Source organism: Oncorhynchus masou, chromosome 13 (assembly GCF_036934945.1).
Source record: "Oncorhynchus masou masou isolate Uvic2021 chromosome 13, UVic_Omas_1.1, whole genome shotgun sequence".
Taxonomy (NCBI): domain Eukaryota; kingdom Metazoa; phylum Chordata; class Actinopteri; order Salmoniformes; family Salmonidae; genus Oncorhynchus; species Oncorhynchus masou.
The window spans coordinates 52,555,319-52,579,065 of NC_088224.1; the positions used below are offsets into that span (position 1 = coordinate 52,555,319).

The 23,747-nt window shown below is 41.9% G+C and overlaps 1 protein-coding gene across 2 annotated transcripts; it reads right to left on the reverse strand.

The window, feature by feature from the left end:
- Window positions 1-1,687: 1,687 nt before the first annotated feature.
- Window positions 1,688-14,916, reverse strand: LOC135552543 (porphobilinogen deaminase-like). 2 transcript variants are annotated; one of them, XM_064984234.1, is made up of 15 exons: window positions 14,803-14,821; window positions 14,551-14,604; window positions 14,293-14,455; window positions 14,016-14,088; window positions 13,030-13,079; window positions 12,770-12,825; window positions 10,651-10,728; window positions 9,959-10,036; window positions 9,775-9,850; window positions 9,520-9,633; window positions 7,748-7,786; window positions 5,833-5,952; window positions 4,173-4,226; window positions 3,979-4,065; window positions 1,688-3,843 (listed from the first exon to the last, which is right to left on the reverse strand). In XM_064984234.1, the coding sequence occupies exons 2-15, from the start codon at window positions 14,601-14,603 to the stop codon at window positions 3,670-3,672; spliced, it is 1,215 nt and encodes a 404-aa protein (XP_064840306.1). In that variant the 5' UTR covers window position 14,604; window positions 14,803-14,821; the 3' UTR covers window positions 1,688-3,669. The 2 variants fall into 2 exon arrangements, with proteins under 2 accessions (XP_064840306.1, XP_064840307.1); XM_064984235.1 differs by lacking the exon at window positions 14,293-14,455 and having other exon boundaries at window positions 14,803-14,916.
- Between the last annotated feature and the right edge of the window lie 8,831 nt (window positions 14,917-23,747).

Below are 23,747 nucleotides of genomic sequence, written 5' to 3' on the forward strand. Positions count from 1 at the left end.
CGGCTGGAGTGGTGTAAAGCTCGCTGCCATTGGACTCTGGAGCAGTGGAATCACGTTCTCTGGAGTGATGGGTCATGCTTCACCATCTGGCAGTCCGACGGACAAATCTGGGCTTGGAGGATGCCAGGAGAAGGCTACCTTGCTACCTTCCCCAATGCATAGTGCCAACTGGGGCTGTTGTGTCCGACCTCACTAATGCTCTTGTAGCTGAATGAAAGCAAGTCATCGGGGCAATGTTCCAACATCTAGTGGAAAGCCTTCCCAGAAGAGTGGAGGATGTTATAGCAGCAAAGGGGGGGACCAAATAGCTGATTTAGATGTCCCATCAAGCTGATGGTGAGGAACTGCATGTCATATGACCGACATTGCCGTCAGCCTATATGACCGGAAAAGGGGATCTGACAAGGAGCCATGCGGAAGCTGCAGGGAGTAACTTAAAGTCAGTAGACAATTAAGCCTTGTTCATACTGCAGGCCTTAATGCTCAAATCAGTTTTGTTTCTCAAATCCATTTTGGAATACTGACTGTCCAAATAACAAGTTTCAAGTGACAATATCGGATTTGTGTGTGTTCAGACAGCAGTCATTTGCTTACTTGGCTATGCTAGTTGTTATAGCAACTAAGGGTGTGTGCTCAGTGGTGTAGGCTGATTGGTGGTGGCGCTCGTGCTTCCTATCACTCAGGAGTTATGTTGCAAGCTAAGGTGACAACAATGCCTGCCATGGACGTTTACCAGTTGCTTTGAATGTTGACAATTATAGTGTAAGAACACTTTGAAAGCCTCAAAGGATAAGATTATCCAAGTTTCAAAACGAGTACTTTTTGGCTATCCACAGCAGTCGACTAGCTGGTTAGCGGTTTAGCTTTCTAGCACATTCACTAATTGGTTTGTAAACAATTAACAAGCTAGTTAGCTACCACATGTTCTTGTCAAACTGTCAACAGATTTGAATCGGACATGCAAGAAAATATGATTTGAGTCACTTCAAACTGCCAATGTGAACAAGACGTTTCCATTGTCTGATGACCCTGCTGTGTTAGCCCCCACCACTTCTGTTGATTTTTAGCTTCGGTGGCCAAAGTTATCTTAAGTTTGTAGTGGCTATTTAAAGAATTCGCTTCTGCTAGGCCAGATCACTTTCAGGGTGAGGAACCAACCATCTAACATTCATTTGTAAAATAGTGAACTTTCCCTTTAAATCTACACTCAGCAGTTGAAACAATAACAATGTGTTTTCCCCATGCCTGTTTTGGTAAAAAGCTGAGGGATAGGGTTGTAACCACTCTCAAATTCATAGACAGAGCTATGGATGCAAAGACTGACCATCTATTATATTACAATTATGGTTTTACCCATATTTTGAGGCATGTTTGTTTATATTTACTTTGTTTACAAACATTGGAGTGAAAAAAGCTTATGTTATGGTTTCTAATGGGGTACGACAGTTGAACTAAGCTTGTGAGGCATTTCTAAGTTATATTCTTCAAGAATCAATGGGTACATTTAATCAGAAGTCCCAAAATGGTTGAAGCGCTTGCAGATTGCTCCTTTAAGACCCGAGAAGAACGAAGAGGATTAAGAAAATTAAAACGCTTATTTGAAAACTCTGCTGCTCTACCAAACATTGGTTAAATAATAAACTACGAATCAAATGAAATACTTTCAATGTACAAGCTTGAGAGTAACAAGTGGCTTTAATTGAGGCTGCCTCCTTTTAATGACACAGAATTAACGAAGGTGGCAAAGCAAAAGCATCACCCTTTCAGATTGCAATACATTTCCACATTCTGTCATGTCATATGCTGAATGCTGCAATATTGAATGACTAGATGGTATGGCAAGTATCATTTGACCAGCGTCTCCTTAAAATGTCTGAGCACTACAGCGGAAAGCAGAAAGCTGCAAAACAGAAATATGGCACAACCACCCTCTCTACGCCTTCCGAGTATCGATAGTCAGACAACATAACGCCACTTAATATAACATGATGCAACATAATTGAATTCTGCAAAAATATAAGTTAGAGGGCTCACAATGGGGCGACACCCAGGAAAACCTGTGCAGGTACAAGGGGAAAGGCCTATGTGTAGTTCAAGGTAATAAGGTTGTAAGCAAAGCTGTACACGCAGCAGCCATATAGACAGAAACTAAAGTAAGGCACAAAACTATGCTATCTGACAGCATAAGGTTTGTTAACAAATGCCACAACATATCTAAAAGGTAGCCTACAACTATAGTACATTCAATTAATTTCTCTATTTTCTTCATAACACACACACACACACACATAGTTACCATAGGAGCAATATCTAGTGGGATGGTTATGGAATTCTTGTTCAATTCTGAAGTTGTGGAGTGGTAGGCTGGATCAAGTACACACAGTGAACATACCACACCTGATCTAGGATCAGATTTGAACATCATGAATAAGACCACATGGCCGGGGAGTACCTGGTCAGCTCTCCTACTCTGAGACGCTTCATGAATACTGGCCCTGTTTTGAAGAATGCGGAGGACGTTTGTTGGGTGTCATTTTACGCTGCTTTTACGTTCTTCAAATTGGTACAGCAAAACAAGTAAGCAATAAAAATCCTCCCAGGATCAAAACACATGAAACTTAGGTGAACACGCTGAAAGGAAAATGCCACAGGTATCCAACATTTAGTTTTTGTACGGCATCCAGTGTTTCGCGTTTGTTTATATGCAGCGCTTTCCTAATTGTCTTGACATAGTATTCCATCGATCAAGGGAAATAAAAAATATATATATACACGTAATAATAATATTGGCTCTGGTGTTGTAGACAGGTGGCCTTGGGCTTGGTCTGATAGTACTCATAGGCTAGAGTTTTGTCACTGTAGCTTGCTCTGGGTCTGTTAAACAGACATCACTAATATGTCACACACGTCATTCACCAAACAAGATTATCAGAGCTCTGTTGATGAAAGCGGTAGCGTGATCCCAACAACAGTTAGAAATGGAGTCCCTCAACGTGTGTACAGGTAACTGGCAAAATAAAGGAAACACAAAGTGTTTCGAGAGGGCGTTGGGCCACCGCGAGCCAGAACATCTTCAATGCAACTATATTAGCAGGAGGCGACAACCTTCTTCCACGATAAATTCCATCATTTGGTGTTTTGTTGATGGTGGTGGAAAACACTCTCAGGCGCTGCTTCAGAACCTCCCATGTGTTCAATTGGGTTGAGATCTGGTGACTGAGATAGCCATGGCATACGGCTTACATTGTTTTCATGCTCATCAAACCATTCAGCCACCATTCGTGCCCTGTGGATGAGGGCATTGTGATCCTATGGCCTACCCAGTATTTTTTATACATGACCCCTAAGCATGATGGGATCCTAATTACTTAATTAACTCAGGAACCAAACGTCTGTGGAAGCACCTGTTTTTAATATTAATATACTTTGTAGCCGTCATTTACTCAAGTGTTTCCATTATTTTGGCAGTCACCTGTACATTAATGTTCTGGAGCTGAAAGCAGGCTAAATCAAACTCTAAATGAAAACACATACTGTTCGAACCCAGGTCTAGTGGTGCTATTCTATATAATGAGTCCTCAGTCAGCCATGTGTGGGCTTTAATATTAGTATGGACTACCGGTAAGTGCGGGTTACACCTCCAGACCCAGCTGGGAGCACAGAGTGAGTTTATCGCGCATCGTTGAGCTCCCTGGCCACGGTAAGGATCTCCTTAGCCCCTTTACTCAGCAGTAGATTGGCCAGGTCTAGACCGAGCTTCTCAGAGGCATCCTGGGCCGGGCCTGGCATGTTGTTCGCTGTGACGCCAACTCGCTGGACCCACTCATCCACTCGCTCTTCCACCTACCACAGAGGAAAGACTGCTTAAATAAACCAAATAAATATGCCCTGAGAAGGGAGCCCCTTGGTGAGCTGACACGTTTAATGAGAAGAGGTTCATTTGTGTTCTGACTGGGAGTGAGAAATCAGTAGTCGGACCTTATTGTCTGAAGCAATGCTGGTCTGCATGGTCTCCTTGAGACTGTCTGAACCATCCAGGCTGTACACTGCACCCGTCAGGTAGAGCTGGGGTAAATAGAAAACAACAGTTGCAAAAGGCACACACGCAAGAAGGCAACCATGGATATGCGATGACACACGCATACACGTTAGCAAATGTCATAAGCCCTCACCTGAGAGCCCTTGACTTCAGTGTGGACAGCAACTGGTACACTGCAACCCCCCTCCTACAACAAGCGAAAGTGATTACACTGGAGTGTAGACAGTCAAATATAATGGGACATACAAGAAAATATTGACATTTGGTTAAAGGGGGTAATCTGCAGTTGCTTTAATTAATGAAATAAAATGAAATTGTATTTGTAACATGCTTCATAAACAATAGGTGTAGACTAACAGTGAAATGCTTGATTACGACCCCTTCCCAGCAACGCAGAGACAAATAAAATAGAGAAATAATAGAAAAGTTACAACAAGTAATAATAAATACACAATGAGTATTGATAACTTTGCTATCTATATACAACGGATTACCAGTACCGAGTCGGTGTGCAGGGGTATGAGGTAATTGAGCTAGATATGTACATACGGTATAACTAGGAATAAAGTGATTATTCAACAGGACAGATAATAAACAGTAGCATCGGTGTATGTGATGAGACCAAAAAATGGTCAGATCGTTAAATAGTTAACCAAAAGCTACCTGGACTAACTATACTGAACATAAATATAAACATACATGCAACAATTGCAAAGATTTTACTGAGTTACTGTTCATATAAGGAAATCAGTCAATTGAAATAAACTGGTTAGGCCCTAATGTGTGAATTTTACATGACTTGCAGGGCATAGGCCCACCCACTGGGGAGCTAGGCCCAGCCAATCAGAAAGAGTACTCCCCCACAAAAGGGATTTATTACAGACAGAAATACTCCTCGGTATTTTTTGTTCAGTTTATTGAGCAGTCTTATGACTTGTGGGTAGAAGCTGTTCAGGGTCCTGTTGGTTCCAGACTTGGTGCATCGGTACCATTTGCCGTGCGGTAGCAATGAGAACAGTTTATGACTTGGGTGGCTGGATGCATGAAGTTTTAGGGCCTTCCTCTGACACCGCCTGAATGGCAGGGTGTTCGGCCCAGTGATGTACTGGTAAACTGATGCACTGTAATGATTTATACCCATTTATTCTTGAGGAATATAATTTAGAAATGCCTCATGAGCTTAGTTCAACTGTCGTACCCAATCAGAAACCAAAATATAACCTTGTTCTACTCCAATGTTTGGAAACATTGTAAATATATATATATATTTTTAAAACACTGTATTGCCTCCAAACATGTTTAAAACTACAATTTTTAAAATTTTAGATGGTTAGTCATAGCTCTGTCTACGAATTTGTGAGTGGTTACATTTCTCCAGACCCCTCCATCAGCTTTTTACCAAAATAGAGGTGGGGTGTATGCGTTGTGATTGTTTCAACTCCGGATTGCCCTTTTAAGTACTGTTTATGTGACATAATTTTAAAGCCTACCATTACTTTATTATTATTTTTAATGTAAAGACTTCTACTTTCACTTGCAATTGTACCTCAAATGCCGGTTTCCTAAGCAAAGATTAAGCCTTGTCCGAGACTAAAAAACCCTTTCAATGATGATTCTCTGTTGAGCATGCTTTTTAGTCCAGGATTAGGCTCGAGGCAAGTCTGAGTCTGGGAAACTGGTCCTGTACGAGTATCTACATTAAGTAGCATCAACAATCCACCAGCAGCCAACAATTCACAGATACACTGGACAAACACTATAATAAAACATCTAGGAGACAGAGTGAGACTTGCCAGTCGTCTGAGGAAGGCTCGCTCTGCTATACAGCGCAGAACCGTGTTGGGGTCGTGCAGAACAGACACCATCTCCAGGATGTCCTTGTCTTTGGCCCGCACCTCAATGGCAATAGCCCCCTGGAACACAGCCAAGCAATCAACCCTCAGTCAGTAAAGACCACGCTGATAATTCTTACAGTTGAAGTCGGAAGTTTACATACACTTTAGCCAAATACATTTAAATGCAGTTTTTCACAATTCCTGACATTTAATCCCAGTAAAAGTTCCCTGTCTGAGGTCAGTTAGAATCACCACTTTATTTTAAGAATGTGAAATGTCAGAATATCAGTAGAGAGAATGATTTATTTCAGCTTTTATTTCTTTCATCACATTCCCAGTGGGTCAGAAGTATACATACACTCAATTAGTATTTGGTAGCATTGCCTTTAAATAGTTTAACTTGGGTCAAACATTTCGTGTAGCCTTCCACAAGCTTCCCACAATAAGTTGGGTGAATATTGGCCCATTCCTCCTGATAGAGCTGGTGTAACTGAGTCAGGTTTGTAGGCCTCCTTGCTCGCACACGCTTTTTTAGTTCTGCCCACAAATGTTCTATAGGATTGAGGTCAGAGCTTTGTGATGGCCATTCCAAAACCTTGACTTTGTTGTCCTTAAGCCATTTTGACACAACTTTGGAAGTATACTTGGGGTCATTGTCCATTTGGAAGACCCAACATTTTCCTCATGATGCCATCTATTTTGTGACATGCACAAGTCCCTCCTGCAGCAAAGTACCCCCACAACATGATGCTGCCACCCCTGTGCTTCACGGTTGGGATGGTGTTCTTCTACTTGCAATCCTCCCCCTTTTTCCTCCAAACATAACGATGGCCAAACAGTTCTATTTTTGTTTCATCAGACCATTTCTTCAAAAAGTACGATCTTTATCCCCATTTACATTTGCAAACTGTAGTCTGTCTTTTTTATGGCGGTTTTGGAGCAGTGCCTTCTTTCTTTCTGAGCGGGATTTCAGGTTATGTTGATATAGGACTCGTTTTACTGTGGATATGGATACCTTTGTACCTGTTTCTTCCAGCATCTTCACAAGGTCCTTTGCTGTTGTTCTGGGATTGATTTGCACTTTTCGTACCAAAGTACATTAATCTCTATGAGACAGAATGCGTCTCCTTCCCGAGCGGTATGACGGCTGCGTGGTCCCATGGTGTTTATACTTGAGTAGTATTGTTTGTACAGATGTACGTGGTACCTTCAGGAATTTGGAAATTGCTCCCAAAGATGAACCAGACTTGTGGAGGTCTCCAATTGTTTTTCTGAGGTCTTTGCTGATTTATTTATATTTTCCCATGATGTCAAGCAAAGAGGCACTGAGTTTGAAGGTAGGCGTTGAAATACATCCACAAGTACACCTCCAATTGAGTCAAATGATGTTAATCAGCCTATCAGAAGCTCCTAGAGCCATGACATAATTTTCAAGCTGTTTAAAGGCATAGTCAACTTAGTGTATGTAAACTTCTGAACCCCTGGAATTGTGACACAGTGAATTATAAGTGAAATCTGTCTGTAAACAATTGTTGGAAAAATGACTTGTGTCATGCACAAAGTAGATGTCCTAACTGACTTGCCAAAACTATAGTTAGTTAAGAAAGACATTTGTGGAGTGGTAGAAAAACAAGTTTTAATGACTACAACCTAAGTGTATGTAAACTTCCGACTTCAACTGTATACAGTGCCAAAAGGGGTCTCGGACGAAGGCCTGGAGATAATGGGTTAGCAACTATGATATACCCTTTCAAGGTAAAAAGTTCAGTTTTAATAACAGTTTACCGTTTTTTGTTATTACACAATGGAATAAGGACCACAGGTATAAAAGTTAAAGTTGTACATTTCTCCTTCATAAAATAGATCTACCCACCTGTCCAACAGCATACATACAGTCCTCAGGGCCCAGGATCTTCAAATGCAAAGACACAAATTAAAGATACAATGAATTCATAAAGGTTTCAGACCCCTTGACTTTTTCCACATTTTCTTACGTTACAGCCTTATTCTAAAATGGTTTCAATCATTTTTTCCCCCTCATCAAATCTACACACAATAACCAAAAATGACAAAGCAAAAACTGTTTTTTATTTTATTTCTGCAAATGTATTAAAACTAAAAAACGGAAATATCACATTTACATAAGTATTCAGACCCTTTACTCAGTACTTTGTTAAAGCAGCTTTGGCAGCGAATATAGTCTTGAATCTTCTTGGGTATGACGCTACGAGCTTAGCACACCTGTATTTGGGGAGTTTCTCCCATTCTTCTCTGCAAATCCTCTCAAGCTCTGTCAGGTTGGATGGGGATCGTTGCTGCACAGCTATTTTCAGGTCTCACCAGACATGTTTGATCGGGTTCAAGTCCGGGCTCTGGCTGGGCCACTCAAGGACATTCAGAGACTTGCCCCGAAGCCACTCCTGCATTGTCTTGGCTGTGTGCTTAGGGTTGTTGTCCGGTTGGAAGGTGAACCTTTGTACTAGTCTGAGGTCCTAAGCGCTCTGGGGCAGGTTTTCTTCAAGGATCTCTCTGTACTTGGCTCCATTCATCTTTGCCACGATCCTGACTGCCGCTGAAAAACATCCCCACAGCATGATGCGGCCACCACCACTATGCTTTAAAGTAGTGATGGTGCCAGGTTTCCACCACACATGACACTTGGCATTCTGGCCAAAGAGATCAATCTTGGTTTCATCAGACAAGATAATCTTTTTTCTCATGGTCTGAGTGTTTAGGTGCCTTTTAGCAAACTCCAAGCAGGCTGTCCGGTGTCTTTTACTGAGGAGTGGCTTCCATCTGGCCACTCTACCATAAAGGCCTGATTGGTGGAGTGCTGCAGAGATGGTTGTCCATCTGGAAGGTTCTCCTATCTCCACAGAGGAACTCTCTCTGACTCTGTCAGAGTCGCCATCGGGTTCTTGGTCACCTCCCTGACCAAGGCCCTTCTCCCCCGGTTGCTCAGTTTGGCCGGGTGGCCAGCTCTAGGAAAATGTTGGTTAATTACAAACTTCTTCCATTTAAGAATGATGGAGGCCACTGTGTTCTTGGGGACCTTCAATGCTTCAGAAATGTTTTGGTACCCTTCCCCAGATCTGTACCTCGACACAATCCTGTCTCGGTGCTCTACGGACAATTCCTTCAACCTCATGGCTTGGTTTTTGCTTTGACATGCACTGTCAACTGTGGAACATTATATAGACAGGTGTGTGCCTTTCCAAATCATCATGTTCAATCAATTGAATTTACCACAGATGGACTCCAACCAAGTTGTAGAAACATCTCAAGGATGATCAATGAAAACAGGATGCACCTGGCCTCCATTTCTGGTCTCATACCAAAGGGTCTGAATACTTATGTAAGTTTTCTGTTTTTATTTTTAATACATTTGCAAACATTTCTGAAAATCTGTTTGTATTTTGTCATTATGGGGTAGTATGTAGATTGGTGAGAAAAAAAATATTTATCAATAAGGCTGTAACATAACATAATGTGGAAAAAGTCAAGTGGTCTGAATGCTTTCCGAAGGCACCGTATACAGTAGGGCTTACATATTGACTATAAACCACATACAATTGAATCTTTATTAATTAAGATGAATCTTGGTATGGACAAGGTGTTCTGAAGTGGAATGTTGGAAGTAGCTACCTGGCTGACTCGGCTCTCCCAGCCCATGCGACGGAGTCCAGCTGCAGCCAGAATAATGGCAGAGAAGTCGTCCTTTTCATCCAGCTTCTTCAACCTCGTGTTAAGGTTTCCTCGCTGGAAAAAACCCCACTAAGGAAACAAACTCACAACTCTCTATAGATATAGTCATTACTGATATGATGTGCATCAGATTTGAAATGAAGATCCTGTTTTGACATTTCGCTATACTGTGAGTGGCGGTGAGTGAAAGGATACAATATCTTTAAACTCAAGGTGGGGGAATCTTTTCTTTAGCTGAGCAGCCCGTCGCAGCGAACTTGTGCCTATCACACTATAAAAATACAAATAAATCAAGATCAATGTCAAGCCACTCCTTTAAAAAAGATAGGAAAATAATCTTCAAACAGTGTCATGAGAAAAATTCAACTGTGTTTCGTACCTATTGTCGGGCAGGGTGTCGAGGGATTTGCCCGTGTTTTTGGGATGCAAGACCACTGCATCATGGGGGTTCTCCCGCCTTAAAAGAACAAGAAGCAAAACAAATATAGATATTTAAAATACCTTTATTTATCTAGGCAAGTCAGTTAAGAGCACATTCTTATTTTCAATGACTGCCTAGGAACAGTGGGTTAACTGCCTGTTCAGGGGCAGAACGACAGATTAGTACCTTGTCAGCTCGGGGATTCGATCTTGCAACGTTTTGGTTATTAGTCCAATGCTCTAACCACTGGGCTACGCTGCCACCCCTCAAAACAAATATTTACCATTAAAATATCGGAGGCTACTTCATTCCACAGTTGTGGTAAAGACAATCCTACTTCAATAGTAGATATTCAGAAAGTGATACACTCCAGTGCGCTCGGAGTATTCAAAATAAATGTCTACACATGTAGCTAGGCTAGCTAGATCATGATTTCAAATCTACATTGTCAATGAAATCTATGTGTAGGAACCTGTATACACTTTGAAAGAAAGATCTTTAAATATATTACAATATGTGAGTTAAACTGATAGTGTTTCACACCAAATCAGTGTAAGGTCTGAACACAAACAAAAGAAGCCCAGATGAATTAGGACAGTGTGTTTGATTTCTCTGTGGATCCTTACAGAGGCACTATTGTGTCGACTTACTTTAGCACAGCTCCTATGGTAAAGCCAGGAGGCAGAGCCGTGGGTAAGTCCTTCAAAGAGTGGACCACCAAGTCTACCCTATAGGAGACACAGTACAACAGAGTCATTTATTTTGCAACACTTCAGAGCGAAGACTCTGGACATTAACACCTGCACAAATCAAAGTCTTGAAGACATCAATGGTTTTGTCTGAAGTGTTGAAGCTACTCAACATGTATGCCATTAAGTTGTAATAAAGAAAGTACTTCAACAGTAGTAGCTTTCCAGATTCGGGCTAATAGTAATGTAGCCTACAGTTTGAATGTACAGTGCGTAGTGAATGTCTACACACCCCTTGCACAGTCTCCACATTTTGCTGCCTTCAAATTACATATGAAAATGTATTAAATTATATATTTTTTCCTACAGATGTGCACAACCTCCTCCACATTTCCAAAGTGAAAGAAAATTATAGAATATTTTCAAAATGTATGAAAAAAACACTAAGATGTCTTGATGGCGTATGTCTTTACACCCCAGAGTTAATACTTGGTGGAAGTACCTTTGGTAGTAATTACAGCTGTGAAAGAATTTAAATCAGATTCTACAAACTTTGCACAACTCTTAGGGCAACATGTATCCACAGTTAAAATTGCTCAAGCTCAGTAAATTTGGTTGGGAGTCATTGATGGACAGCAATATTCCAATCTTGTCTCAGATTTTCAAGCAGATTTACGTCAGGACTGAGACTGAACCATTCAGGATCACTCAACAACTATTGTAAAGCCATTTTGATGTGTCTTTGGCATTACAATTGATGTAATTGTCCCGCTGAAAAATAAAACTCTATCCCAGGTTTAGGTATTCAGAAGACTAAGGCAATGTTTCGTGTAACTTTTTATCTGGGCTTTTCTCCTTTCATATTATATATATTTTAAATATATATTTTACCCCCTTTTTTCTCCCCAATTTTAATCTTGTCCCATTGTTTCAACTCCCCAATGGGCTCGGGAGGCGAAGGTTGAGTCATGCGTCCTCCGAAACATGATCCGCCAAATCGTGCTTCTTAACACCCGCCCGTTTAACCCTGAAGCCAGCCGCACCAATGTGTCGGAGAAAACACTATTCACCTGAAGACCGAGGTCAGCCTCTAGGCTCCCGGCCCGCCACAAGGAGTCAGTAGAGCGTGATGAACCAAGTACAGCCCCCAGCCAAACCCTCCCCTAACCCGGACGACGCTGGGCCAATTGTGCACCGCCCGATCACGGCCGGTTGTGAAGCAGCCCGGGTTCGAACCCAGATCTGTAGTGGCGCCTTAGACCACTGCACCACTCGGGAGGCACCTTTCATATTTTTTTCTCCTGAAAAACTCCCCAGTCCCTGCCGGTGACAAGCATACCCATAACCTGATGCTGCCACCACAATACTCAAACGCATATGATCAACAATATTATATTCACTCCACATTACTGACCTGTATGACAAAGTGAAAAAAAATGAAGCCTATATTAGAAAAGCCACTTCAAATCATCCATTCTGTTTGCAACAAGGCTGTGAAGTAATATTGCAAGACAACACAAAGAAATTGACTTTTTGGCCTAAATTAAAAACTACTTGAATTTGCTTGAAAATCAGAGACAAGGTTGGAATGTTGCTCCATCAATGACTCCCACTCAAATTTACTGAGCTTGAGTCATTTTGACAAAAACAATAAATAAATGTTTCCCTAAGAGTCATGCAAAGTTGGTAGAATCTTATTCAAAATGATTCACCGCTGTAATGGCTGCCAAAGGTGCTTCCACCAAGTATTAACCCTGGGGTGTGAAGACATACGTTATCAATACATCAACAATTTTCTTATTAATTTTGATTTAACTTTGAAAATGTGGAGTAGGTTGTGTAGCTCGATAGGAAAGAAATCAAATATATTCCCGTTTGAGATGACATTTTAAGGCAGCAAAATGTGAAGACTGCGCAAGGAGTGTGTGGACTTTCACTAGCGACTGTGTATTACAAGGCTTATTCACACACAAGAGACCACTATAATCACCATTCTTGACAACATTTTTCTTGACAACACCCAAGCCTGACAAGTGGATCCAACTGAAATGCCAGTTCCAAATGACAAAATTAGACTTACTCGTTCCTCGCCAGAGCAGTCTCCAGTTCTTTGGTGAAAAGGCTCTTCTCCCCGATCTGCATTTAGAAAGCAAATAGGTTACTAACTGTTAACCCCATAACATTTTCAGTTCAGACCATAAGTTTATATGTACACAATGGAGAAAACACTGTATATTTTAATGGCAGTGGTTTTTGCACACTACTGAGTCAAGTAAAATTAACAATTTGGGCAACAATTTAGTTTTCATGAGGCACGCTTTAGTATATAAATAGATTTACCTTTGATAACGCTGTGTCAAGGATTTTGTCCCCTGTTGTTGTCATGCCAACTGAAACAGAAAGACAATGACGTCATCAAAGTGACATAGTCATTTAATTACTGTATTGTACATATCTTATTGGTGATGCATCTCTATAGTCAAATGCAAAGTACTGCACTATAAGTAACACAACATACAGGTAACTGCAAAAATAAAGGAAACATCAACATAGCGTGTTTTAATAGGATGTTGGGCCAGAACAGCTTCAATGCACCTTGGCATATATTCTACAAATGTCTGGAACTCGATTGGAGGAATGGAACACCATTCTTCCACTAGAAATGCCATAATTTGGTGTTTAGTTGATGGTGGTAGAAAACGCTGTCTCAAGCGCCGCTCCAGAATCTCCCATAACCCTTAGATTGGGACGAGATCTGGTGACTGAGTCGGCCATGGCGTATGGCTTGCATCATTTTCATGCTCATGAAACCATTCAGTGACTGCTCATGCCATGTGTATGGGGGCATTGTCATCCTATGGGTGCATAGCCATGGTAGCCCAAATATTGCCTAAATAATGGCCTGCCCAGCCTTTTTATACGTGACCCTAAGTAGGATGGGATGATGATCAGGAAACACATCTGTGTGGAAGCACCTGCTTTCAATATACTTTTTATCTCTCAATTACTCAAGTGTTTCTATAATTTTTCCAGTTACTTTTATATACTCTATAAAACCTTTTTTTCATACACTCTTAGAAAAAAGGGTTCCAAAAGGTTCTTCGGCTGTCCCCGTGGGAGAACCATTATTGGTTTCAGATAGAACCGTTTTGGGTACCAAGTAGAACTATTTTGGTTTCCAAGTAGAATCCTCTGTGGAAAGGCTTCTACAGGGAACACAAAAGGGTTCTACAAAGGGTTCTCCTATACGGACCACCGAAGAACCCTTTTAGGTTCTAGATAGCACCTTTTTTTCTAAGAGTGTATTGCGGGACACCTGGACTCACCTATTTCTATGTGGACATCGGGGTACAGTCCCTTCAGCTTTTCTGCAACGCTGTCCGTCTGAATACAAGCCAGCTGAGGTCAACAAATGAACATAAATCAATTCATTTTGGATTACATCATTGGTGTGTCTGCATTTTGGATGGTTGGTTTCTAGCTAGTTTACTTCTTGGATAATATTGAATATCATAGGCTATTCAAGAAGCAAATGTTCAGCCGTGAGTTACCAAATCAGTGGGACATGAGCATAAGAAGCTGTAGTAAAAGGCTAGAAATTACTGGAGCCGTGAACGATGCAGGAGGTGCAGACGTCCCTGACTGCTGTATCAGAGGGAACAGAGAGGGGAACCTCATCTGATAAGGAGTTGCCATGCTCTCTGCCCCCTCATTCAAAAGCTGTTTCGCCATTCCAAAGTGTAACTCAACAGTAGTTTCACTGACACTGGGAAAATAGTTAAAGTGAGAAATGATATTACCTGAAATCAACAACAACAAAAAATGCAATTTGGTTCCACTCAACCACCAAAGGTATCATACCTGGCTCTTTCGGGTTCCAATTCGTATGACCCGGCTAACTTTCCCATTCCCATCCTGTTGGGAGAACATGAAAGCAATACATTTACAACAGCCATTTTTCCAATAATGGAGTTTTTAAACTTCTACTTGTAATTGCAGTTCATGGAGGTTAATTCCCTTCGTATTGTGTCAACTCCTTTCACTATAAACCACATATAACTGCTCCATACAATAACATTTATATAAACTCTGCTTGAATTGCTTTCCTCTTACCCTGATGTACTTATAAGGTCCCTCCATAGTTCTCAGTAAACCTTAGCTATTACAAGCAGAGCAGCACGTTGTGTCGTCTGTAGAGCTGTGAAAGCCTGCTGTGTCTATGTGGGGAGCAGTGGCAAGTCATGTGGCCTAGCCCGAGAGATACGGAACAACTATGCATCTTAACTCCCTACACCCCCATTTCCCTGGTCCTAGCTGATAAGTCAAGAGTGCCGATTCATTGTGTCAGTTATTATGAGCAGGGAGGGGTAGTGATGGCTTTAGAAAGATAATTTGTTTTAGGCATTTTCCAAATGGTTACGAAATTGGCATGTACTGTATGTATGTGGAAAGCAACAATGTGAAAAGGATAGTGTTTTCTGTTTAAATCCGATCCCATTCAAAGCTGGCAACCTTTAGGTTTTATAGAAGACAGGAGTTGACACACTGAATATTGCAGGCGTGTAATACAGCCGCTGTAGAAACTCTGACAGGCAGCAACGTCATATTATGCTGTTATTTAGAGTTAGTTTAATGAATGAACGCACATCATTTGTACTGCAGGAACTGGCAATCTGCCATTTAGAAAGGGACAGCTAAAACGTAACATGACATTAGCTTCTAATCTACAGGTTGGTGAGGCAGATATTATTTGTAATGAAACTCTTTGATATATGAGATGTATTGTCCAATGGTAGAGCTCCGAGGTGCAGAAAGGCGCGTGAGTGAACCAATCAGAGCGTTCCGGCTTGGTTGTAAAAACGGCGCATGTCTCACTGCGCGGAATATTATCAGTGAGGTATGACTGTTATGCAGAGTGCTAGCTAACTAGCCAAGTCTCTGACCTGGGAATTCTCCTCTCTCGGCATCTCAGTGTAGCAATAACGATCCGCGAGTATTGTCTTTGTCAGTGACAATTGTTCGCGACATGCAATCCATGAGACAATAGCTAATTCCTTGTAAACAGGGATGAAATTGGCATTTGTAACTAGGGTAATTTATTTTTAACAGGTTAAATGTTTGTATTATTCATAATACAAAAATCAACTTACATTGCTACATCAAACATGTCTAACAAAACAAAACACAGGTATGGTATTAACAAGAAAACACTAAAACATACATACTAAAAAATATAAATAAAATATTTTTTTTAAATGAACAATTCTAGTGCAATTGTATTCATTCTGAAAAAAATCGAATTATAATGATTCAGGAAGATGTTATTCTTGTTATTAACTAGGGATAATGTCTTAACAAGATGATTAAATTCAATCAAAAACATGTGTAATTTTGGTATAGAATTCTGTACTTTTTGTTTGTGTATAAAGTATTTGGCAACAAGAATAAGAAAAATCGCTATTATTTCAATGGTCTTGTTATCATTGCAAAAGTAACATACTGTATCCTTCGTGTTAAAAACATTGGTAGTGTTCAAAATGATAAATAAGTATTCTGCAAGGTTTTCCCAAAATTCTGACACAAATTTACATTCAAAGAACAAGTGAGTCAGATTCTCACCTTTTTCACAGAAAACGCAGATATCGATAAGCACAAATATGGACAACATAGAATTACATGGATATATCTTATGTAGAATTTGAAAGTGTACTTCCTTAAATTTGTTTGGTATACAATATTTGCAAGACCTTTAACCAAGCTTTTTTTCCAGACAATGTCAGGAATAAGCATGTTCCAGAAATATTTTCCCCTAGGTGTAAGTTGGTTCTGTCACGTCCTGACCATAGAGAGTCCTTATTTTCTATGGTAGAGTAGGTCAGGGCGAGACTGGGGGGTTAGTCTAGTTTATTATTTCTATGTGGGGTTCTAGGTTTGTTTTTCTATGTTGGTGATTGTGTATGATTCTCAATTAGAGGCAGCTGGTAATCGTTGTCTCTAATTGGGGATCATATTTAAGTCGCTGTTTTTCCCACCTGGGTTTATGGGATATTGTTTTGAGTTAGTGCATGTTGCATCGCGGTTGTCGCGGTTGTTTGTTTGTTTGTTTCGTTTCACTTTCTATTAAATAATGTGGAACTCAACATCCTCTGCACCTTGGTCCGATATTCATTCCAACGAACGTGACAGAATATCCCATCACAACAGGACAAAGCAGCGTGCCCAGGAGGAGAGGGTAACATGGACTTGGGAGGAGATTCTGGATGGGAAGGGAGGTGAGAACCAGTGACAACATGGGATGAGATTTTGGATGGGAAGGGAGGTGAGAACCAGTGACAACATGGGAGGAGGTAGAGGTGGTCAGTCAACCCAGGGAGAGTGCCAGAACCCTCCTGGGAGTTAATGGAACAGTGCGAGGAGGGATACCGGAGAATGGAGTTGGCAAGGAGTATGCGGCAACGCAGGCGTTTGGAGGAGCATGTTACCAGTCCGGTGCAATCTGTGCCAGTCCCACGCATCAGGCCTCCAGTGTGCCTCCCCAGTCCGGTACGTCCTGTGCCTGCTCCTTGCGCTCGCCCTGAGGTGCGTGTCACCAGTCCAGTACCACTAGTGCCGGCCACATGCACCAGGCTTCCGGCGACGGTTCCCAGTCCAGCGCTTCCGGCGACGGTTCCCAGTCCAGCGCTTCCGGCGACGGTTCCCAGTCCAGCGCTTCCGGCGACGGTTCCCAGTCCGGAACCTCCGGCGACGGTTCCCAGTCCGGAACCTCCAGCTCCATGGCCGGAGCCTTTCCCAGTGCCATTGGCGGGGGTACTACTGTCACGTCCTGACCATAGAGAGTCCTTATTTTCTATGGTAGAGTAGGTCAGGGCGAGACTGGGGGGTTAGTCTAGTTTATTATTTCTATGTGGGGTTCTAGGTTTGTTTTTCTATGTTGGTGATTGTGTATGATTCTCAATTAGAGGCAGCTGGTAATCGTTGTCTCTAATTGGGGATCATATTTAAGTCGCTGTTTTTCCCACCTGGGTTTATGGGATATTGTTTTGAGTTAGTGCATGTTGCATCGCTGTTGTCACGTTTGTTTGTTTGTTTGGTTTCGTTTCACTTTCTATTAAATAATGTGGAACTCAACATCCTCTGCACCTTGGTCCGATATTCATTCCAACGAACGTAACAGAATATCCCATCACAACAGGACAAAGCAGCGTGCCCAGGAGGAGAGGGTAACATGGACTTGGGAGGAGATTCTGGATGGGAAGGGAGGTGAGAACCAGTGACAACATGGGAGGAGGTAGAGGTGGTCGGTCAACCCAGGAAGAGTGCCAGAACCCTCCTGGGAGTCAATGGAACAGTGCGAGGAGGGATACCGGAGAATGGAGTTGGCAAGGAGTATGCGGCAACGCAGGCGTTTGGAGGAACATGTTACCAGTCCGGTGCAATCTGTGCCAGTCCCACGCATCAGGCCTCCAGTGTGCCTCCCCAGTCCGGTACGTCCTGTGCCTGCTCCTTGCGCTCGCCCTGAGGTGCGTGTCACCAGTCCAGTACCACCAGTGCCGGCCATGCATCAGGCTTCCGGCGACGGTTCCCAGTCCAGCGCTTCCGGCGACGGTTCCCAGTCCAGCGCTTCCGGCGACGGTTCCCAGTCCGGAACCTCCACCTCCATGGCCGGAGCCTTTCCCTGTGCCATTGGCGGGGGTACTACTGTCACGTCCTGACCAGAGAGTCCTTATTTTCTATGGTAGAGTAGGTCAGGGCGAGACTGGGGGGTTAGTCTAGTATATTATTTCTATGTGGGGTTCTCGGTTTTGTTTTTCTATGTTGGTGATTGTGTATGATTCCCAATTAGAGGCAGCTGGTAATTGTCTCTAATTGGTGATCATATTTAAGTAGCTGTTTTTTCCACCTGGGTTCATAGGATATTGTTTTGTTAGTGCACTTAGCATCTCTGTTGTCACGGTTCGTTGTTTATTGTTTATATCCACTGGGAATGGCTTTGATCACAGAAATAAACTCTCTGAAAGGTATTGGAAACTCATTCAATGTTATGAATTGTTCATATGTAAGAATATTACCCCTGAGTAATGTATGCTTCCAACTCACACTCTCAAAAACGTAGATCCCTTGAACGCAGCTCACTTTCCAGCCCACTTTCCAACTCACACTCTCAAACACATAGATCCCCTGAACACAGCTCACTCTCCAGATCCCAATCACCTGAATTCTGACCACCTTTTCACACACCTGTATGTCATTTACACACACTATTTGGTTCAGTTCTTTGCACCCCATCAATGTGAGGTATTGTTTGTTTTGTTACAAGGTCTACTTGGAGCGCTGTTCATTTCCGTTTTAGTCCTCCTGTGTATCGTCGTTTTTGGCCGTCCTCACCAACGACGCCAATTTAGTGGGTAATCTTTCAGGAATATAATTGCATTTCAGTACAAATTGAAGACCTCCCAATTTAAACACATTATTTGGAACGAAATACCATATTGAATCAATATTGATCAAACATCTTTTCAACCAGTTGATCTTGAAAATGTTATTTGTCAACAAAACCCAACACTTCCAAACTGCCTTCAGCTCTTTTAGGACTGACTTTTTCAGTTTGACTTATTTTCCCAGATGAAGTCAAAGGTCTTGTTGATCTCTTTATAAGTAGAGGGATTTACAAATAAAGATAAAGAGGGGTACACAAAGTGAGACAGTCCCTCTGCCTTGGACAGAAGCACTCTCCCATGTACGAAAAGATCCCTTTGTAGCCAATTCTTATATATATTTAGGGTTTTCTTAATTTTAGGAGAGAAATTCATATGTTGTCTAAGTGGTTTTTTGACAGATGTATTCCTAAATATTTAATACAGTCCTTTTAAAGGAATATTTTCTATTTCTCATCAGTCATATAAACATGTGATTTCACATTTAGAAACATTCAGTTTTAATCGTGATGCAATAGAGAATGCAGTGGTAGCATTAAGGGCATGGGCAACCTGGTCTTGGTCTCCTAAAAACAGTATCAGCCAGTTGGGAAATTTTGATTTCTTTGTTTAAAATGGTTAAGCCATACAGATTTGCATTATTCAGAATATCTAGAGATAGAGGTTTCACAACCAAAATGAATAAAAATGGCGAATTTGGTCATCCCTGTCAAACACTTCTGTTGATACTGAATCTTTTGGATGTATTAAGGTTAAGTAACGCAGAACTATTTGTCTTTGTAAAACATGCAAATGACTTTAACATTTTCACCGAAGCCAAAAAGTTTAAGTAACCTGAAGAGAAATTAATGTTCAATTGTGTCAAAGGCTTTACAGAAGTTCAAAAACAAGACAACCGCATCTGAGTCAATTGCATTTGAATAATCTAGAAGGTCCAAGACTAAATGAATGTTAGAGCATATGTGACGGCCCTTCATAAATCCTGTTTGAGTCTCATTTATAATAGTACATATTCCTTTCTTAAATCTTTTGGCATAAACCAGAGCAATCAATTTGTAATCAATATTTAATCAAGCAATTGGTCTCCTTGCCATGGCTAGCTAGCATGCCTGCCGTCTTCTGTTGAGGCTTGGATAGTCCATCTGCTGCCTACTGTGTTCTAGGGTACTGTGCAACTAGAGTAAATTCTGCCGACTGCCAGTGCCCTTCTGACGTCACACCATGGAACCTCATTTAACTTCTTTGTACTTTGGCTGCGTTCACGAACATCTAAAAATGGTACTTGCAAATGTGTTCTTGGTCACACACTGTAACCATTTGGAAACAGCCCTAAACTCAGCAAAAAAAGAAACCTCCCTTTTTCAGTATCCTGTCTTTCAGATAATTTGTAAAAATCCAAATAACTTCACAGATCCTCATTGTAAACGGTTTAAACACTGTTCCCCATGCGTGTTCAATGAACCGTAAACAATTCATGAACATGCACCTGTGGAACGGTCGTTAAGACACTAACAGCTTACAGACGGTAGGCATTTAAGGTCACAGTTATGAAAACTTAGGACACTAAAGAGGCCTTTCTACGGACTCTGAAAAACACCAAAAGAAAGATGCCCAGGGTCCCTGTGTGAACGTGCCTTAGGCATGCTGCAAGGAGGCATGAGGACTGCTGATGTGGCCAGGGCAATAAATTGCAATGTCCGTACTGTGAGGCGCCTAAGACAACGCTACATGGAGACAGGATGGACAGCTGATCGTCCTTGCAGTGGCAGACAACGTGTAATAACACCTGCACAGGATCGGTACATCCGAACATCACACCTGCGGTACAGGATGACAACAACAACTGCCCGAGTTACACCAGGAATGCACAATCCCTCCATCAGTGCTCAGACTGTCCACAATAGGCTGAGAGAAGCTAGACTGAGGCCTTGTATGCCTCTTGTAAGGCAGGTCCTCACCAGACATCACCGGCAACAACGTTGCCTATGGGCATAAACCCACTGTCTCTGGACCTGACAGGACTGGCAAAAACTGCTCTTCACTGATGAGTTGCGGTTTTGTCTCAACGGGGGTGATGGTCGGATTCGTGTTTATAATCGAAGGAATGGGCGTTACACCGAGGCATGTACTCTGGAGGGGGATCGATTTGGAGGTGGAGGGTCCATCATGGTCTGGGGTGGTGTGTCACAGCATCATCGGCCTGAGCTTGTTGTCATTGCAGGCAATCTCAACGCTGTGCGTTAAAGGGAAGATATCCTCCTCCCTCATGTGGTACCCTTCCTCCAGCATGACAATGCCACCAGCCATACTGCTCGTTCTCTGCGTGATTTCCTGCAAGACAGGAATGTCAGTGTTCTGCCATGGCCAGCAAAGAGCCCGGATCTCAATCCCATTGAGCATGTCTGGGACCTGTTGGATCGGAGGGGGAGGGCTAGGGCCATTCCCCCCAGAAATGTCTGGGAACTTGCAGGTGCCTTGGTGGAAGAGTGGGGTAACATCTCACAGCAAGAACTGGCAAATCTGGCGCAGTCCATGAGGAGGAGATGCACTGCATAAATTAATGCAGCTGGTGGCCACACCAGATACTGACTTACTTTTGATTTTGACTCCCCCCCTTTGTTCAGGAACACATTCTTCCTTTTCTGTTAGTCACATGTCTGTGGAACTTGTTCAGTTTATGTCTCAGTTGTTGAATCTTGTTGTGTTCATTCAAATATTTACACATGTTAAGTTTGCTGAAAATGAACACAGTTGACAGTGAGAGGGCATTTATTTTTTTGCTGAGTTTATTTGCTGGTTTTCTTATTAAGGTGTTTTATTGATTTAAAGTACATTTCACTAGCAAAATGAGCCAATTCAGTAAGAATGGACTTTTTTGTGCATTGACAATTTATGAGTAAAATGTGTGCAGTTGACCACTGTCTTCTTCAAGACCAATGTCATTGAGCTATAAAAGAAAGGGTCAAGACTGGAGAGCTAGCTACTTTCCAAGCCCAATCCTCTTTTCTGAAATGTTGGATTATCTATCTAGCCTATTTCTAGTTTTTTTCTCTGTTCAAAAATGTGTTTAAGCCATAGAGATAGTAATAGTTATAAACTGTTTAAGCATGGACATTACCATTGAGGGCTTCCACCATTTAAAGTCATCATGATTCAACCTTGTTTTTTTCCGAGTTCCAAGTTGTCTTGAAAGCACCATAAATCCAGAGCATGCCAGACTTTGTGACATTTTTTTTTGCCCACATAGGACCGCCTCGGCACCTTTCTGATCAAGTAAGCACAGCACAACAACTTGAGTCCAAAAATGTCTTGTATGCAGCTGCATACATTATGTAATATACCAGAGAGATATTTATACTGTAGCTAAGAAAGTAATACTAAGTGTATGTTCTGTAGTAAGCTGTTAGTTGCCCGTGTGCTTCACCCTAGTAATTTTGTATATTTTCACCTCTTCATTTCACCTACTGTTCTGACTTGGTGGTGCACATGTAGCCTATAACCTGTTTTAGAGAAATGTAATCATCTAATATTGTTAGAGCTTTCATTGTCTGCTTTATATCCCCTTTATTTATCATACGGTTCTGACTTGGTGTACACAGAGAACACTGTAAGAATTGCCCATGTTCTGAATTCTGTCCCTGTACATTTCAAAAGTGCTGAACAAATAGTTACATTGATTATGTCATCCTAGCTCGCTCATTAATGTCTTAATCGAAATTATGGATCACCTCTTATCTGCTTGTCATCCCCTTATGCCATAGTTTGTACATCTCAATTGTCAGTAGAAGTCACATTTGTTTAAGCAAGTCAGCCATATCAGCCATGTTTCTTTTCAAGGCAGTAAATTAGACTGAATGAACTGTTTCGCTGCCAGACAAAGCTCCGCTGCTGTTCGGACGTCTTTATGTACAGTAGGCCCTAACAGTTTGTGGGCATCGTTTTCGTGCAATTAATGTATTGTGTAGTACATTGACATTTACATTTAAGTCATTTAGCAGACGCTCTTATCCAGAGCGAAGTGTAGTGGCTTTGCTGGCATGCATCCCACATTTTTTGTTTTTGTTTGCCACTGGCGTCATGTGCAAAAAGAGGGATACATGCTCCAGTAGTTCAGAGACGGAACCTGGCGAAAGTGAGGATGAAGTACCTGCGGTGAGGACCATCGAGTTCAGTCCTCATCCTGGGGAGAATAAGGATGATTCTGGCTGAGTGCGAGTGAGATTTATAGAGAGAATGAATCCTTGCATTTTTGCTGATCCATATGTGGTGTCAGATTGGGTGGAGAAGAGGTTGGTGAAGGTGACTCGGAGTGGACTCGTAATGATGTATCGTGTTTCCTCCACCCAGAAGGAGCGGGCGCGCTGGATTACACGATTAGGGACAAGATTTGCAACTTGCTTTGCTCTTCGGAGCAGGGCGCCGTTGAAAGGAGTGATAACGGGGTTGCATTAAGTGTTGAGGAGGAGCAGTTGAAATGGAAGATTCCCGGTGTCTGTGACGCTCGCCGTTTAGTGAGACGTAGATCCGGTGGAGAGCATGGGGAAACGGAGAAAACATTATCTGTCATGTTGAGTATATACCAGATTATGTCAAGGTAGGAAGTGTCAATTTCCTGTGAGAGTT